Source organism: Rhyacophila brunnea, unplaced genomic scaffold (genome assembly GCF_057557595.1).
Source record: "Rhyacophila brunnea isolate RB1 unplaced genomic scaffold, BYU_Rbru_1.0 scaffold_14, whole genome shotgun sequence".
Lineage (NCBI taxonomy): Eukaryota > Metazoa > Arthropoda > Insecta > Trichoptera > Rhyacophilidae > Rhyacophila > Rhyacophila brunnea.
Window position 1 is genome coordinate 22,684,554 of NW_028232796.1, and position 18,588 is coordinate 22,703,141.

At 32.7% G+C, this 18,588-nt stretch overlaps 1 protein-coding gene across 1 annotated transcript in view; it reads left to right on the forward strand.

The window, feature by feature from the left end:
• The window catches only part of LOC147075721 (trace amine-associated receptor 9), a 229,679-nt gene that overhangs the window by 114,478 nt on the left and 96,613 nt on the right, over positions 1-18,588 (forward strand). Inside the window, exon 3 of the mRNA XM_085942045.1 lies at positions 6,654-6,770. Coding sequence (XP_085798171.1) covers positions 6,654-6,770 — 117 coding nt within the window. The remainder of the gene's footprint in view (positions 1-6,653; positions 6,771-18,588) is intronic.

Sequence of the window (18,588 nt, forward strand, 5' to 3'; positions counted from 1 at the left end):
ATTTTGATGTTCTGAGATAATGAGGTTTGAACATATTTTTTGCAATTAAAAATCCAATTTCAAATTAACATTTTTTCTTCTTTTTGTATAAAATGTATAAAAAATCAGAGAATACATTGAAGGTAATCAGATTCTATAAAAAAATTAGAACATTTAAAAAAATGAGTTTTTGTACATAATGAGTTTTTCCACACACATGTTTGTTAGTAAAGTGATAGTATGTCAATACTTTGGCAAGGGTTTCGCAATGTTTTTTATTGTTTTGGATTCTTTTTTAGTAGGTATTTAAGACTACTACTAAGTACTAAAGAATAAAAATTATTTATTTTAACCAAAATAGGAATTAGTAACAATTCAAATTGAAAACAATTAAACATGCACTGAGATTAATAATAATTAATTCACAATAATAATACACTGGTGATGATAATAAGGACAAACCAATAATTATAATAAATTGAGGTAAGATAAACAGCTATAAAAAATATTCTTTATTCCTCAACAATGTCTTCCAAAACGTCTGGCTCTGGTAATGTATCTAATGTGTCGCGATCAATATGGATGGTAAATTTTCATACCAATATCTTAGCTCTTCCGGAATGTCACCGTTTTTACACAACTTCATAAGATCGTTTTTTTTCAAATTAGATATTGGTAATATGGATTGATATGCACCTACTAATTGTGGAATAACATTACTCCGTCTCCCTTTTCCCGTTGCATAAATTTTTCTGTAAGGTCCTGTATGGTTATACCGATATTGGATAATTCCAGGTAACTTTTTCTCATAACGTAGACATTTAATTTGGTGCCACATTACTAGCTCTACATTTTCATCTATGTTCCTATTGCTTATTAATTTCTTCGTCGTATTGGGTCTTCAATACCTACAATGTGCTACAACTCCAGAAATTAGCGAAGGTAATACCATTTTCCTCGGCTTGTAAGATCAAGTCGAAGTTGAAGCTTACTAGACAAGCCTTGCATGAAAATAGGTGCTCCATGCTTTGCATTTCACCACACTCGCAGGTTTGGTCCTCAGAGAACCCCCACTTCACCATGTTATCTCGGATGCGCCCTGCCATGGTTTTCAGTCTGTTTAGGGCTTTCTATGTTCAGTACCCAAGACTGGCTCCATGCGGGAGGTGCTCTGCTGGCTTTACCCAATCTTCGAAACCCTCAGAGGCTAGGTTAGCCGCCCATGCGGATAGTCTATTTTATTCGGGTGGGACGGTCAGACGTATAGTTGTCGCCATAAAGCCTTTTCTGTATTTTAGCCTTGTTTTGCACATTTGATACCCATGCATGACTTGTCGCGGACTCTCTCTTGGGCTGCCTTTTCAACTAGGGCTGCAGTTTGGAGTCGGATTAGAGGGAGGCTATTCCTGAAAGCACGTGAACTTTAATGACAGGCGTGGGTTTCAAGCACCCCGTCACGATCCGGCAGGTTTCGTTGAGCGCAGTCCACATGTCTCGTGTGCGCAGACATGTGCCACACCGGACAGGCATACTCGGCCACCGAGGTGCATAGTGCAAGGGCTGAGTGTATGTAGTTGAGCTCCCTACGTATTACTGCTTAGCTTTCTCATGATACTGTTCTTTGCTGGTGTCTTCATTTTAGTATTAATGCAGTGTTGTTTATAGGACAGCGTCCGATCTAAGGTGATTCCCAGGTATTTGTTGGCTGTTTGTGGGTTCTAAATGCACCCCATCCCAAACGACATCAAGCAATTTCCCTGCGTCCATGTTTTGGAGATGGAACGCTCCTACCCGTGATTTACCTAGATTTGGCTTCAGTTGATTGAGGTCGTAGTATGTCTTTAACTCGCTTAATATATCTTTAAGCTGTTTCTCAATCACTTCGAAGCTAATGCTTTGATATAACATGGCTAGATCATTTGCATAGAGGAAATGTTTTGTGTTGACTCCGATTGGCTGATCATTAGTATAAACGTTGAACAGTATGGGTGCCAAGACGGTACCTTATGAAAGGCCGTTCCGTTGTTGTCTCCAACAGCTGCGTTTTCCGTCCAGTGTTACAAAGAATCTTCGGTTGGCCAGGAGCTTTTCAATCACTCCTGTTATTTTGAAATCATTCAGGAGGTTGTAAATGTAAAGTTTACTCAGCAGAATTCTATGGTTAACTGTATCTTACGCGGCTGTTAAGTCTACGAAGGGAAACTCTTAATGTGATCGATAACCAGTTTCATGTTTGCCTCACTAGCTTTATTGGCTGAACTTTTTGCCCCTCTTCGGTCATTGTTTCTGAATGATCCAGTTTTGGCTTAATCCAGCTAACGCTGTATTAATTGGTCCATTTGAAATGCATAACATTTTTAACGTTCAGGCAGTATTTTACATTAAACTTATTAACACCATCATTCTGATTATTTAGTATAAGTATCATTTATTCTCATTTTATACAAAAAATCAACCAGTAACATACAGTTGGCACAAGATGATAGTTATAAACAATGCAAACCACAGATAATACACTCACTAACTTACTTATATACAAGTTTACAGTTCAGGGAAAAATCATTATGTGCGGGAATGACTTTTTCCTGAACATAAATCTTAAATAGGTACTGATAATGATTTCTTCCCCAGTTTTTTTCCGTTAATAAGATAGCTATCGTCACAGTGACCTTTTCCAGCAATAGATATCGTAACAATTAGTGGATATAATGAAAAAACTCATTTTGGCCAAAAGTGCACATAATGAGTTTTACCTCCAAACCAGCGAATTTTGTTTGTTTGTTGCAAAATAGCAATAAGAATGAATGACAATTGCCTTATTTGTCCTAAATTATTAATACATAGGATTTTCAAGTTTATATGATTCAACAGAAAATTTAAAAACGTGGTATATAAAAAGTTATTTTTATCTTGTAATTATTACATACTTTTTATATTGCAGATGTGATTCAACTCTATAATAATTGCTCATATATAACTAATCAGGTAATCAATCAATCGCTAGCAAAAAAAACCTTTAGGTACGCAACGTTTTGCTTATCTGTTAAAAAGAAAGAAATTTTATCATTACTCTTCTGTCATATAGTTTTTTTGTATTATCTTGAAACAGCTTTAACATTACTTGTATCTATGTATATATATATTATATATACATTGTAGGTTTGTGATAATAAAGCCATGTGTAGTCAAAGGCTCATTTACACAGGCAAATCTATTTTATCGAGCTACAATCGATCATAGGAGTTAGGGATTGCAATACCGAATGAAAATACCAATACCAGTATTTCGATATTTTCTATTGAATACCGGTATTCGTGAAATATATAAAAATAATTACAAGATAAAAAGAACTTTTTATATACCACGTTTTTAAATTTTCTGTTGAATCATATATACTTGATAATTCTATGTATTAATAAATACTTTTTTTGTACTTGATAAAAATACTGAATAAATATAGAATACTGAAATGTAATTTTGATTTACATAGTAACGCCCGTATATATTAATAATTTAGTTGCTAGGACACCCATAGCAACCAATAATAGTGTATTACTTTTAACGATTTTTTCCGAAATAACTTTCCATACAAAACAGAATTAAGTGAAAATGAATTCAATTCTGCTTAAAGATGGCTAAAAGTATTAAAAGAATGCATTGGCATCGTGTTCTGATATATTCTAAAAGTTTCAAATGTCAAGCTAGTCGGGAAGTTAGTTAAAAATTGATTGCAAGATTTGTACAGGATAAACAACCACCGGAGAAACAAGAATACGAGCTAAGAAAAACGTGGTAAAATAGAAGTATCTACCAATAAATACAGATTTAAAAATCTCATTTAAATATTAATATTTCATAGAAAAAATATCTAAATACTTACGTACATTATTATAATATTATATAAACCTTTAAAAATAAGTAAAGGTACTCGTAAAATATGATGAAGATGTTAACAAATACTTAGTGATTGAATGATTGGCACTTTCTTTTTCGAATGATCTTTCAATATATTTATATTATGAAGTGATCTTAGACGTGATTGTGGCCCACTGATAATTTCGCCTAATATTTTATTAGCTTATTGTCCTTTTTAAACTTACACATCTAATGGCAATGGAAGTAAACTAGACATCGCATAATCCGACAAAAAATATTCAGCCCTGTAAAGCCTTTTATGTTAGTTAATTCATTTTGTTTGCACTTTCGCTATCGAAAATACTAATGTACCTACTGGTTTTGAAATACCGGTATTGCAATCCCCAATAGGAGTGTAATTAATAATTCTGTTCCATAGGTGTGTAAAAATAAAAATATTAATATGATCTGGTAATGGAAAATGATATTTTTTGCTGTGTGCTCTGAAAGCATAATATTAATAAATGGAAAGAGGCATTATCCTAATCAAATAATAATAAACCAAATAAAAATATACGTCAGTATAATAATATATTGCCGAGTAGTACCTAACGTTTCGGCTCATGATGTCGTGTGTCCCGGGTTTGAATCCGGAGTCTGGTAAAAATTTTCATTTTGATTTTTTTAATGTTTATTTGAATCCAAAGTATAGATTATATGAGCAATTGGCTAACATCCATTTCTTGTAAAAACAATTAATGTATTAATTCAATCCCTACTCTGTGGAAACTCATATTATGATCCATATTATGGAATAAATAATATTATGTCAATGAATACAAATACTCGTTTATATCTTTTTTCTTAACATTTTTTTTACTGGTGTTTGTTTTTAACCACTCGCGAAATCGATTAGATACATATATTATCCGGTATCCGGAAATAAAAACAACATTAAAAAAGAATTCATAGTTTCAAGCGGATACTTTTATATTTGACAATCACGCGTTATATTGTTATAATTATATTAAATAAATGCTTATCAAAAAATGTATTGTTTTTATTAGTAGTTAATCGATTCTTGGTCCTTGATCGTGGTCCTTAAATTTACCTGAATGGATTTTCGACACCAATTTGTATTATGTTTTGCTTGTCCTATCGACTCATATCTATCGTGATCAATCACTCCACCATCTTCTCATTCCAAGAAATTGCCTCAAAAGTTTATCTCGAGACGATGGTTAAAGTCTATCGTATTACTGTTAACTATTCAGGAACGGATTTCTTGAGGTTGAGGCCTGGCAGTGCAATGCAGTAGATTCTGTCCCAAATCCGTTGCTTTTATGGTACATTTTTCTACTGCAAATAAATATATGGCGTGGAAAAGATGAAACTTTGTACAAGATGTAGTATACGTTAACAAAACCGTACGTATGCAATCAGTTTTTCGTGAATTACCAAAAATAATATTGGTTTATTAATTAAAGATCTCTAGGTTAAAGGCTGCCTAAGATGCCATTAAATACCGTTTCACACGTGAATTTCAAACATTTTTTTATTCACATGATTTGAGAATGTAACAATTTTTATTTATTGAAAAAATATGACGCCCGACAGGACTAAAACCCGTATTCACTAGATTCGTGCAACCATGCTTTACCAATTGAGCCACGTCCACCGTATCTAATTACAACAAAATTATAGACGAGATCATAATTTTGTCCAGTACCTAGATATATAACTGAAGTGTGTACAAATAACGTAAATTCAAATGAATTTGAAACCAATGAAATATCATAGATCACCACATTTTACCATGTTTTTCTTAGCTCGCATTCTTGTTTGTCCGGTGGTTGTTTATCCAGTAAAAATCTTGCAATCGATATTTAACTAACTTTTCGAATAGCTAGACATTTTAAACTTTTAGAATATATCAGAACACGATGCCAATGCATTATTTTAATACTGTAAGTAGAATTGAATTCATTTTCAGTTAATTCTGTTTTGTATGAAAAGTCATTTCGGAAAAAATCCGTAATCCAATTCACTATTATTGGTTGCTTATCGTTGCTAATTGGAAATCAAAATGACATTTCAGTATTCTATATTTTGTCTGTTTGTTGCAAAATAGCAAAAAAATGATTTGTTGACAATTGCCTTATTTGTCCTAAATTATTAATACATAGAATTGTCAAGTTTATATAATTTAACAGACAATTTAAAAACGTGGTATATAAAAAGTTTTTTTTTTATCTTGTAATTATTTACGATATGTTTAAAAAAAAACTATTTTACCATCTTCGCTACTGAGAAAAATATATGTGCTTTCACTGAATGAAGAGATTATATTATAATGATTAGATTAAACTATTCGCCCAACCGTTGGGTCCTTCCACTACATCAAATTCACATGTAAAAACAAAATTAATTTTTGACCAGCTGCTAGTTCGAACCCGCGACTCACGACTACGTGTATACAAGTATGGCAGTTTATCAATCAGGCAAATATTATGTATACGAAGTGAGTTTTTTTTATTCATAAAAAATGATATTGTCAAAAAATCTACGAATCTTTTTAAGAAGCGTTCACAAGGGAACTTAAGTTAAAAGCTAACAAAGAGTTAATAATATAATCATGAAGAGTGAATTATTACTTTAATCCTTTATAAAATCATATCTTTTGAGCAAAAAATCTTTCCGACATTAAGTCATTAGTAATCTGTTTATAAGATTCAAAGCTCTCCAACAACTCGAATCTTAATGAAGAAAGTTATGGATAAGACATTAATAACGGCTGTCATTTTTTGTTACTGTTTCAGGCTCTATTAAGGGGTGCTCTAAGTCAGCAGAGTGCAGTGATCCTGGTGTGCATGGCCATCGATCGATACGTCTGTCTTCTGCACCCTGCAAGATATAATCGCCACTCCAGCAAAAAGGTAAGAAAAAACATTCTGAACTGGCCAAGTGACTTATCTAACGTCAGATAAAACGTGTTAACCAAATAGAGTTTTACATAAAAGTTTTATAAATACAAAGATATTTACAAAACCTCTGCCGGACATACTTGTTTTACAAAATTAACCTTAAAATAATGGCGATATGATAATATAAATACTACAAAATATCTGTACATTATAATTATTATTAGAAAACCGATGTTTTCCATTGTTTAAATACTATTTACATATTAATACAGACTTACGGATTTTACCAAAGAAAGAAGAAGTTGTATTTAATTTTCTGTAATGATATTATTTAAAATTATTTTGCAAGCGTATGACATATTATTATTAAGTTGGTAAGCTCCACAAATATTACGATCTCTTACTTGCCATTCCGATTTTCGCAATGACGGCCATTTTTTATGTGCATTGTGATTACTTTACAATCTTTACATGCTTTTTTAACTAAATATTAGTGCGGGGTCGATCCCGGCGAGGATCCCGAACCTGCAATGCAAAGTCATATGTAGCTAATTTCTTATAATATGGATCAGTGGTCTCTTTTTTCAACAATTCTATACATTTACACCCCATCTCTATAAAAGGAGGTTTTCAGCATCTTTGGATTTTACCGACTCATAAAGGTCCCGAATGCTGTGTGAAGATCGCAAATTAAGAATCTAGGGTTTCTTTGTGAGTTTATCCTGTATTATTTGTAGATTTTGTAGGAAAGACAATAACGATTTACTATATATTATATATATATATATATGTGTGTGTCGCAACCATCGAGGTGGGAACTGAAACCGTGGTTTATCGAAATTCATGGGATATTCAGTATCAGCATTATTTGATTGTAAGGCTCTGTATCACAGCGCTTCAGTCTGAATATCTCACTCCGCTTTTATCTTGTATTATTGTATTGTGTAGAACTGTCACTCCTGTACTTTTATCACTTTACTTGTTCGATTTACAGTAAATTTTTACAGTAAAATAAACTCGCAATCTCAATCCACAGTACAAATCTTTACTTCACCATCGCACTTCTCCACAACTTGCAACCCAAATTTATTTATTATTATAATATAATATAATTAATTGTAACGATTCTGAATTGTGCCACTTTCTCCAAGTCTTTATACTCTTCAGCGGCTTCAAACCTTTCAAATTTTCGTAAAAGTAGCATAATATGCTATCTCAACTACGTTTTGCATAGGGGGGACATGCTCAGCGTACGTCAAAATGGAGCTTTTATGCTATTTTCAAAGCATGATCCTGAACATTCCTTAAACGTTGTAGATAATTTATTTACATAATTTTGAAGCCTTATTATCCTTTATATTTATTTGAAATATTTGATGACTGCATAAATATTTTTATTACATAAAATAGTCTTCTTTTAAACCTCTCGCTCTAATGTTTTAGAATATAGTCATATTTCAGTACGTCTATGTAAAGTGGTGTTAATTTTTTTTATATTTATTAATTTTTAAAAGCATTTAAAAAACCATTAGTAAAATTTATATCGACATTAATAAAGTGAAATATTTACAATAAAAAAATATATTGATTATTAAATATATTATATTTATTATTATTAATTATAATTGTATTATTAAATAGATTATCTACAACGTTTAAGGAATGTCCAGGATCATGCTTTGAAAATACCATAAAAGCTAAATTTTGACGTACTGTTGTGTACACTAATAAGGCATCACATCTATTTAATTTACAATACTATTTGATTATAGCATCATACAAACTTTAAGCTTTTAAAATAAACAATATAATATAATATAAACATTTATGTACCTACTTGACTGTGTCAACTTAAGAAATGTTCAAAGGGTCTCAAAACATTCAGTTCACCATCTAAAAACAGTAAATTAATGAGATAACGTTTTAAACCAATGCACACCTGCAGTAATAAATAAGATGATATATGTATTTGTTATACAAGTAGCATTTTAAAGTCAAAGTAAGACAATTTCTCATCTATATTAATTTGACATGAGCATCATCCGCACCCTCTTTTAAACCCAGACCTCAACCAAAGTAAGATTTTAACTATGTTGATTTAAACACGTGCATCATTATTATATTGTTTCCACCCTCTTGTAAACATTGAAATGAACCATAAAATGCACTTAACTGGTAATTATCAATATTATTTACGAGCTTATGTTTAATACTCACACTAGGGGTAAAGCAATCTGTTATCTACATTGATTGCACAAGTGTGCATCTTTTTGGGTTAGATATCCAGATTTTACACACTCTTTAACCTTTTGACCCGAGCTAGAAAACTCGTTAACCATTATCAGTGTTATTTATTGTTAATGTAAGTAGATGTCATAATGAACACCTGCAGAATGCAAAGTGGAGTCTGTCCAAGTCAAAAAACCCATTAATGTGAATCGTATATAACCTCAGGAAATCCATCCCTGTTTGTCTTTTGTTTCCAACCATTGTACAGTACGTAACCTCTGTCTGTCAAACACTTTGTACTAAAATTATTACTGAAATAAATAGTAATGTTTTACTTTACGTAAAACCCTATTATTTCCCCGTGTTCACAATCAATATATTATACACGTCCACCGCTCAAGCATCCTAGAAGGTAAATCTCCTGACAAATTACCTTCAAGACGTACAGTCTATAAATGTACAAGAAAACTGTGAAGAATTACACCAAAGAGTTTCACAGAGTGTCCCGATTCTGGTAAGAACTTAAGGAATGTTAATACCGTCAAACCATATAGGTTACCTGCCAGCCAGATCACTTGCTTTCTTAAAGTACTCATCACTAGGACATAACAGTACGCTGAGCATGTGGGCCGTTAAGTGCTCACATAATACGCAATCTGATATTAAATGCGTAAAACTGATCAAACTTTTAGTATACTACTGCAATGCAGAAAATATTCAACTCAAAAATTCACAAATTTTAAGAATAATAAAAAAATCACAATTTAAAAGAATATCAAGCTTGAGTCAGTCTGAATAAGATATTCAGCTCAAATAAAAGCTATCATTTTGAAATCTACCAAACTGTTGCATTTCTTTCAACATACATTAAATATATTCTTCTACTTTCGGCTTCTTTCTCAAACCGCGTCCATCTTTTTCATGTATACATTGACCTGCCTTTGAGCACGCAGTTGTTGTAACAGTGCTATATTTCAACCGGAACAAACCGGAATACGATTCTATAAATGCTTTCTAAAAAATATGTCATATTAAATAGCATTCACTGCAAATAGCAAAACGTAATAATACAAAATAATATGAATTTTGAAGTAGGTACTTCTGCCTACGTATTACATTTTCATAACACTCCAATCGTATAAGTCAATTACTAATACTAGAAAATAATAGTATTATCGATACATATAAATATACTTTGCATATTTTGTATACTTAACGTAACCATTTATTTTTTTCCCCAAACCGGGACACCTAAAAAAGGTAGGTACTTATCCATTTTAGGCGCCACACACTTTCATACAGCACAATTGACAAGATAGTAATGTTTTTTCATGTCATATTAGGTTACCTATTTTATTTATTTATTTGAAGATTATCGGTAGGTATGTTTTAGTAGGCGGATACAACGCTTGAGTTCCTACATATTTTTAATATTACATAATATTTTATTTATTTATGAAAAGAAGGTACACACAGGTATGAATACATGAAAATTTATCTGATGTTATATTTTTCCGAAGAACAAATTTAGTATTTATCTGGTGTTGACTTCAAAAACGAATGAAATTCTTGGCAGGATTTTTTCGAATATACTTTTATAATTAACATTGCTTTAAGGACATCTACTTTCAACTGTGTTTTTTCACTCGTGTACAACTTGTTCATAAAAGAGAAGACCCTTTCTAATGGGGGAATTAGTGCCGAGCAGTCATAAAATATATTCAACAATTATACGAAAATATTTTTGTGTTCCAAATTATTGGCGCGAAAGTGTTTGAACAACTCCATCCAACGACTTTCGGTTGAAAAATTCCCAGTGTTCCATTCAGAGACTTTTGCGGTGTAATGTAATTAGAAAAAAATGAATACTCATCAAATATTTCTGTATCTTGGTCTCAAGTTTCTTTCTTTTCGAAACGGGACATTTTGGCATCCCGAAACTGTGTTTGGGGACACCGGGACACGCCGCCTGAAAACAGGACGTCTGGTCACATTACGTATACTCCTTTTTCCCAGTATTTCTCGGTATTTATATTTTGATTTTATTAAAATTATTGTGTCATGAAATGTCGTTTTTTACAATAAATTTTACCCGTAAGTAATCCACTTCACCCACGTCACCCACGATGGCCGCGTGGCTTAAGCGCCGCTCTATAGTGTGAGGATCCCAGGTTCGAATCCTGGATCTGGCAAGTACACATATTGTTTTTCAATTTGTGTATGAGTCAGAGTATGGACCTAATAGGTTGAGCAAGTGGCTGACATCCATTTGTCGTAAAAATAAAATCTGTTAATAACAAACCGCCACTCTGTGGAGGCCCATATGATCCTATTAGGATCGGACATGGTCAAAAAAAATCCACTTAAAGAGGTCGTTTTGCATATTATAAGCAATATACAGGACTAGTTTCCAGTATCATATTAAATAAATGTTATATTATGTTACCTATCTATACCATAAACCAAATTTATTGTATTATGTTGGGTCGACTCAACTCAACATTTTTTCCATGTTATTTTTCTTCTCAATTTCAATTGACATTATTATTTGATCCAGAGCGTACGTGAATATGACCCTTCTCGCTGAATGGTCAGCTAGGGAGCAATTAAACATAGTCGCATACATAAACTCAAGTGTGGTTATTAGTAAGGTTATTAATAACCTTCCATTTAATTAAGTTCAGAACGTTTGTGTAACTGCAATATTGTGTGTGTGTGAATTGGTCAAAAAAATCTTCTTTGCAAAATAAAAATAATAATGACAAGACACGTTGATTGGTGTGTTCAAATTTCAGTATAAACCAATAGTTTTCTTAAGAATCATGAATACAATCGTACAGACCTACAAACTTAACTGAAGAATATGATAGGGGAGCCACGGTCAAAAACTACCTAATCAAGACTCGTAACTGGACAAAATCTGACATTCGAATGAAATTTTCCTATGGTAGTTCGTAGTTCCATTTTTGGCCATGCTACAGATAAATTTGTAGGTTTGTACTACTGATGAATAATAGGCCTGGGAAAACTTTCCACAATAGGAATATAAAATAAACGTCGGTGTGCAAGTTAAATACTGTTTTAGACATACATTATTTATTAACGTGAAAATGGAATTTTAACAGAAAAAAATAAATTATTCTCTAATAGCCATCAATTTAATGAGAAGAATGAAAATGTTTTACCCTTTTTCAATTTCAGGTGTTAATTTTGTAGTTGAGATCCTGAAACTGCTTGTAAATGTTCATCGGTGATACTTATCGTAAAGATTATTGAAATTCATAATTGAAAATTTTTCTTAAAATATTATGTAGGTTGATCTAAATATAACCAACATTTTCGATTCGAATTTGTCTGAATTTTCAGATTTCTTCTCGACGGTGCAATCCGTGTATATTCAAAATTTATTTTTGAAAAGGAGTTAAAAATGTAGAAAAATGTAAACAAGTAAAAAAAAGCCCGCGGGTTGCAGTTTGCCCAGACCTGAGTAGAGAAAACAAAAGCAAGTCCGCGTAGGAGGTACCTAACAAGCTTCTTTGTCCCTCCTGAGCATTTTCAAAAATGTTTTATTTGCGGTATTACAATCACACCATTGATATATTTTATCTAGAAAATGTAATAATATTATGATAAAAAGTTAAAAGCCTCTTGAATAGATAAATTTTTGATAATTATTATTTAGGTTATAATTTTATTAAAAACGCATTTTTGTACTGAATCCATTTTTTTATTAAACAATTGTACCGATTTTGTCCGCCTCAGATAGACATTTTCAACCGATGACCTCAGAGACTGCACTTAGCGCTCCAACTCATTGCCGACGTCCAATAACGGATATACCTAATACAAAAATCTTTAGAAATACGGGGTACCATTTTTGACATCATTTATATTTTTAAAGTAATAAATAATTGTTCTGATTGCCCACAATATTACTATCACACATTACAATTAACGTACGCAACAAATCTATTCCATACACAAGACTACTTTCGGCCTTTACGGCAGCTAAATAGGGTAGGAAATTATCGAAATATTATTGTAACAATTACAATAAGTTAGCCGTCTCAACTGTCAAAACTGTCTCAGTCTAAAATTTATCATAGCCAAGAGAGGTGCTGTTAAAACATAGCACTTATTGTAACAATTACAACTAACTTACTGTAATTGTTACAATACGTGTTTATAATTCGATACTTTCCTACCCTATTAAGCTGCCGTAGCGGATCGAAAGCAGTCTTGTGTATAGAATAGATCAATGACATTACTAATGAACAACGCACTCAATACAGTAGCTAGCAAGTAAATTCGCGCATAGCGACATTTGCACATGTATAGGTAGATGTCACGCAATTTCCATTATGCGATATCACGCATCGGGAATTTATATAAATATCACTTTTATTGTAATGGCGTTAGAACAGTGTTCCTAGTGTCAATGTTAATTTGAGCGAACCCGTTCAAACCAAACCATTCGGCAGATCCGACAAAAAGCATCGGGAATTTATAGCAATATCACCTTTATTGTAATGACGTTAGAACAGATTATGTCATTCGGCAGATCCGACAAAAAAAGTGAGTGTCATTTTTTTCCAGATGCTTCGTCCATATTAATGTCATTGGAATAGATGCACAAGAGTCTTTTCACTTATAGACATTCAAACATGTAAAACCAATTCAGTTTACTATTATCTGGTGGATAGACTCTGCAGAACTATAATAATAGTGATCGAGTGAAACTATTTTCTTCTCTTGTCTCTCTTAAATTAAGTTGTACCAAAACTCATCCACAACTGTATTTTTCATTGTATTTTTTCTTCATGTGTTTTTTAGTATATTTTATTTTTCATTCTATTTTAAGGACTAGGTACATAATGTGTTTTTCTTTTTTTAATTATTTTTAATAGCTCTTAACTATGATGTTTTATAACTGTGTGTTTTGTTTGATTTAATTATATTTTATGTATCCACCTGTTATTGGGATCATTACTTAGTCTTTTATTTCATTTCTCATATTGTAATATCAAAATACAATAAGAAAATATCAATTATATGATTATAACATTTTCTGGTAGAAAATAACTTGTCATTCCGGATGGCGTTTGTTATAAAGACAGCACTGGTTTGGGGGTAACAATCTTCGCATACCAAGTGTCCTCTCAAGTGAGACCGATAAATTTTCCAGGACGTGACGCTACTTTCTCGACTTCGACACCCCATCGGCCGTTTGATGCATATTAAAGCGGAAACCTTCCAATAAGGGAAAAAATCAAAGTGGAGGTAGAGACCTATTTACATGGACCAAACATTGTTAGGGACCAATTTCAGAAGCAAAGATATTTGCGTAGGAGAAAAACAAGTCGTGGTGTGAGAAAGTAAATCATTTTCGATTTAATTTTAAATCGAGCAATTAGATACCTAGGTAAACTACCCAAATCTTGTATTAAGTAATTTTTGATTTTCCCTAAAATGAAGCCAGAAATACGCATGGATTTTTTCAGAGTTCCAATTTTAAAAACATTATTTTGAATTCGGTGACAGACAGAAAAAACAAATTCAAATATCTTTGCTGTCATTCGCATTACGTACTGAAAAATAAGTAATACCCCGTTTACACGTGCACGGATGTACTGTGCACAGTAAGAAAATGTATAGGGAAGTATGTATTATCCTGCAGTTGGCAAGATTGCATGCATAAATCAAACAAGATTGGAAGATTCCAAATTGCGATTTATTGCGTGCAAGTAAGATTATTTTTGATCTGCGCCTGCGCAGTAGAGCGATAGGGGCAAACATGCCGGTAAAAAAACGAACTACTCATTATGAGCTCCGATTTTCAATACGACCTGTCAGATAGTAGTATAAAATGACAACCTCGCGTCTCGCTTACTCTTGAAGAATGAGATTGGAGAGACAGTCATCACTTTTACGTGTAAACAGTTATTGTCATGACAGTTTAAAACAAGCACAATTGCTGACAGTAGTTCCATGCATGTGTACAGGCGCTATTAAGTATAATACGTGTGTATTGCAGTGGTATACTATTAAAGATTTATTCAAAGGACTTAGAAAAAACATTTGTTATTAATTATGGAATAATGATACTTTCATATACGTACGTTTTCCTTGGCAGTGATAAAAAAAATGATGATGGGATTAGGTACCAATTTTATAGGGAGACTTTAGGCATTTTTTCTGTTATATGAAAGACATTCGCAAATTATAGATGTCAGCATAAAGTTCCTAATAAATCACAATAGGTTAGATATATTTCGTATTTACATCCTTAAATGAGCTTTCCACTTGGTTTATAATAAAAAAAAACAGTATTATTCTTGCATGCATATCACCGTCTTCATTACTATTCCTTGAATAAAAAATAAACATTTTTTTAAATACTAGTTTATACTATTTTATCAACTTTGCTAGAAATGTGTAGGTAAGTATTAAATAAATAATAACAACTTTATTAATTTTCTTTGTTGTGAAAACAAACACAGGATAGTTAGTTAGAAGAACTACACAAATTATTGAATACTTTTATTTTTAATTTCACTTTTACAAGAAAAATGATATACGATACGATAGTATTAAGGTATATAGATACGGTAGATACGGTCGATACGGTAGTAGTAAGTCCGATTCCGACAAGTACATCATATTTGATGAATAAATAGTTCTTTAGAAGATCACAAAATTATTTCTCGTTTATATTATTTGATTGTATTTAATTTTAATAACAGTAATAATCCATTTCATTTTCATTGCGATAGGTATTGTATATTGTTGTTGATTTTGGTTGCTATGGTTTTCTACTCTTATACTTATTATTTTCCACCTCTCGCCGGTGTTGCTATATCACTGCTGCAATGACAATGTTATTGCATTGCTGCCACAAATATAAAAATATATTAATTTTGACAAGCGGTCACTAAAACTGCTAAAACCTTTTTTTATTTTGTTTAATTTTAATATTTTATTTTAAACTAGTGTTGTTATTGAAACATTTAAAAACTATTTCTTTTATTCAACGAATAAGATACAAGATTTGAGAATGTAATAGTTTATTAAATAATTATTAGTTAGTCTACGTAGGTACGTTGTAAAAAGTAAATAATGGAGTGATCCGTGACGTCGGTTAGTTTTTAAGGAATTATTTGATTACTATCTTAATTTAATATACAAAAACCGAAAGCCAACATTGTAATGCAATTTGTTAAGCATTTCATCTAAGTACTAAATACTAGTTAAAATAATTATCATAATTAAGTAGGATGTCCGTAGTTTTATTGGAAAATCATACTGGCACGAATCTAGCGGTTACAAGTTCAAGTCCCGTCGGGTGTAGTATTTTTCCAAAAAAAGATTTTTTCTAGTAGGTGAGAATGCATGAGATGTTTTCAAATTATGTATGAGTGAGCTTTTCTCACGTTTGCGATGGCCGAGCGACTTAAGCATCGGCCTAGAACGTCGTGGGTCCCAAGTGGGTCTAGCAATTACACATATTGTTTTTCAATTTGTGTCTTAGTCAGAGTATGGACATAATAGGTTGGGCAAGTGGCTAACATAAATTTCTCGAAAAAACAAATCTACCACTACAAACTTCTACCCCGTGGAGGCCCATGTGATCTTATTAGGATCGGACATGGATGATCATCTGATCTGAACTTTGCTATTGCCTTTGATAAACACACCAAAGTATGATTCGAGTAAATAAGTAGTAAGTAGGTAAGTACATTAATTTAAAATTTTGACATAATAATAATATGTAAGTATACTTATTTTTTTATTATTGAAATAGATTTAGGCTTTCTCATATATTTCTCATAGGCCGATAAACAATTATTGTTTTTCTTTGAATGATTTTATCGCATTGAGTTTTTTTATTAAATATTTCTTCCTTTGAATATTACGGAAATATATTTCCAACAAGCGAAACCACCCAATTGGGAAAAAGAATATCCGATATTTTTAACTCGGATTCGTCATCTTTGTAGGGACGTGACATTATTTTCGACTGAATCACGCGTGAGTGAAAATAAATCGTAAATAAATCCTGAAACGTAGCGCCACCGGAAATACAACCGACTGAAATGTAAACTACTTTAGTCTGTTGGTATATCACAAAACATCTTAAGAAAATCCTGTCACTATGAAACATTGGTGTTTTTAACGTTTCTTATTGGCTTGCGGGTGGAGTGGTTTCTAGGTTTTTTTTACCTTAACGCTTGCCGCGCATCTCAGTTGCGTACAAATAATTTTAACTGTAACTACAGAAAGTATTATAAACTTCTCGTATTACAACTCTTAATGGTGATTTTGCAACGTTTTCTTCTTCTTCGATGGCGCTATAGCTCAAGATGAGCCATGGCCTCCTCCACCCCGGTCCTTCGCACGTCTTTTCCAGTTCATGATTTTTAGCAGCTGGTTGGCATCTTTTGTAATGTTATCACCCCATTGTGTGCGTGGCTTTCCCACTGGCCTTTCCCCCCTGGGTTTCCTTCGAGAATCTTCTTCGGTATCCGTGACTCAGGCATGCGCTAGACATGGCCTGCCCAGTTTAGCCTCTGGAGTTTTATGAAGGTAGAGAGTTGTAGAAGTTGTTGAAGAGAATCTTGGTATAAGCGGTATAGTTCCGTGTTGTACCAAATTATCCACTCCCCACCATCATTCATGGGTCCGTATATCCGCCTCAGGATTTTTCTCTCAAAGCAATCCACCATTTCAGCTGCTTTCACATTTAGAGATTGAATTATCTTTAAAAATATTACATTTAAAAACAAAGAAATATTGGTAAAACAGTAAAATACTTATATGGAAAAGAAATAAATCAGTATTAAGTTATTAAATAGTAAAAAGTATAAATACCAAAAATATTAATTAGATAGAAGAAAATACACTGAATGAGCTAAGTAGAGCATATTTTAAGATTTCTTGGGGATTGATAAGAAGAAGGTGATGAGGTGATAAAGGCAGTACCTAGTAGTAGTGGAGATAGATGTTGAGTACAGAGAGTTAAAATGACCCGTGCAAGATAACCCACGGTGGCTACGCAGCTTAAGCGTCGTCTATAGCGTTGTAGGTCCCAGGTTTGAATCCTGGGTCTGGTAAGTGCACATATTATTTTTCAATTTGTGTATGAGTCAGAGTATGGACCAAATAGATTGAGCAAGTGGCTGACATTCATTTCTCGTAAAAACAAAATCTATTAATACAAATATCCACTCTGTGGAGGCCCATATGATCATATTAGGATCGAAAATGGTCGAAAGAAGAAAGAAGAAGATAATGGTACAATGTATCGCGGTGAGCTTTGGTGCTCAGACCTAGCCGCGATCGGGTTGTGATGATTATTGGGTGACGAGCTCGTGAGACGAATGTCGAATGACGAGTGCCGAAAGCAAGAGACTGTGGGAAAGTGAGTGAGTCGAGCGACTGGACTTGAGTGGAGTGGAGTGAAGAGCTATGGATCGTCATCGCTATTTATACACATGCAATCGATTACATTGCAAATGTCATTGTCGTAATTAAATAAATCATAAAAGACACTATTGATCTAGGTTGATTGAGGAAACTGCTGACAATCTCTTCCTCCACTCCA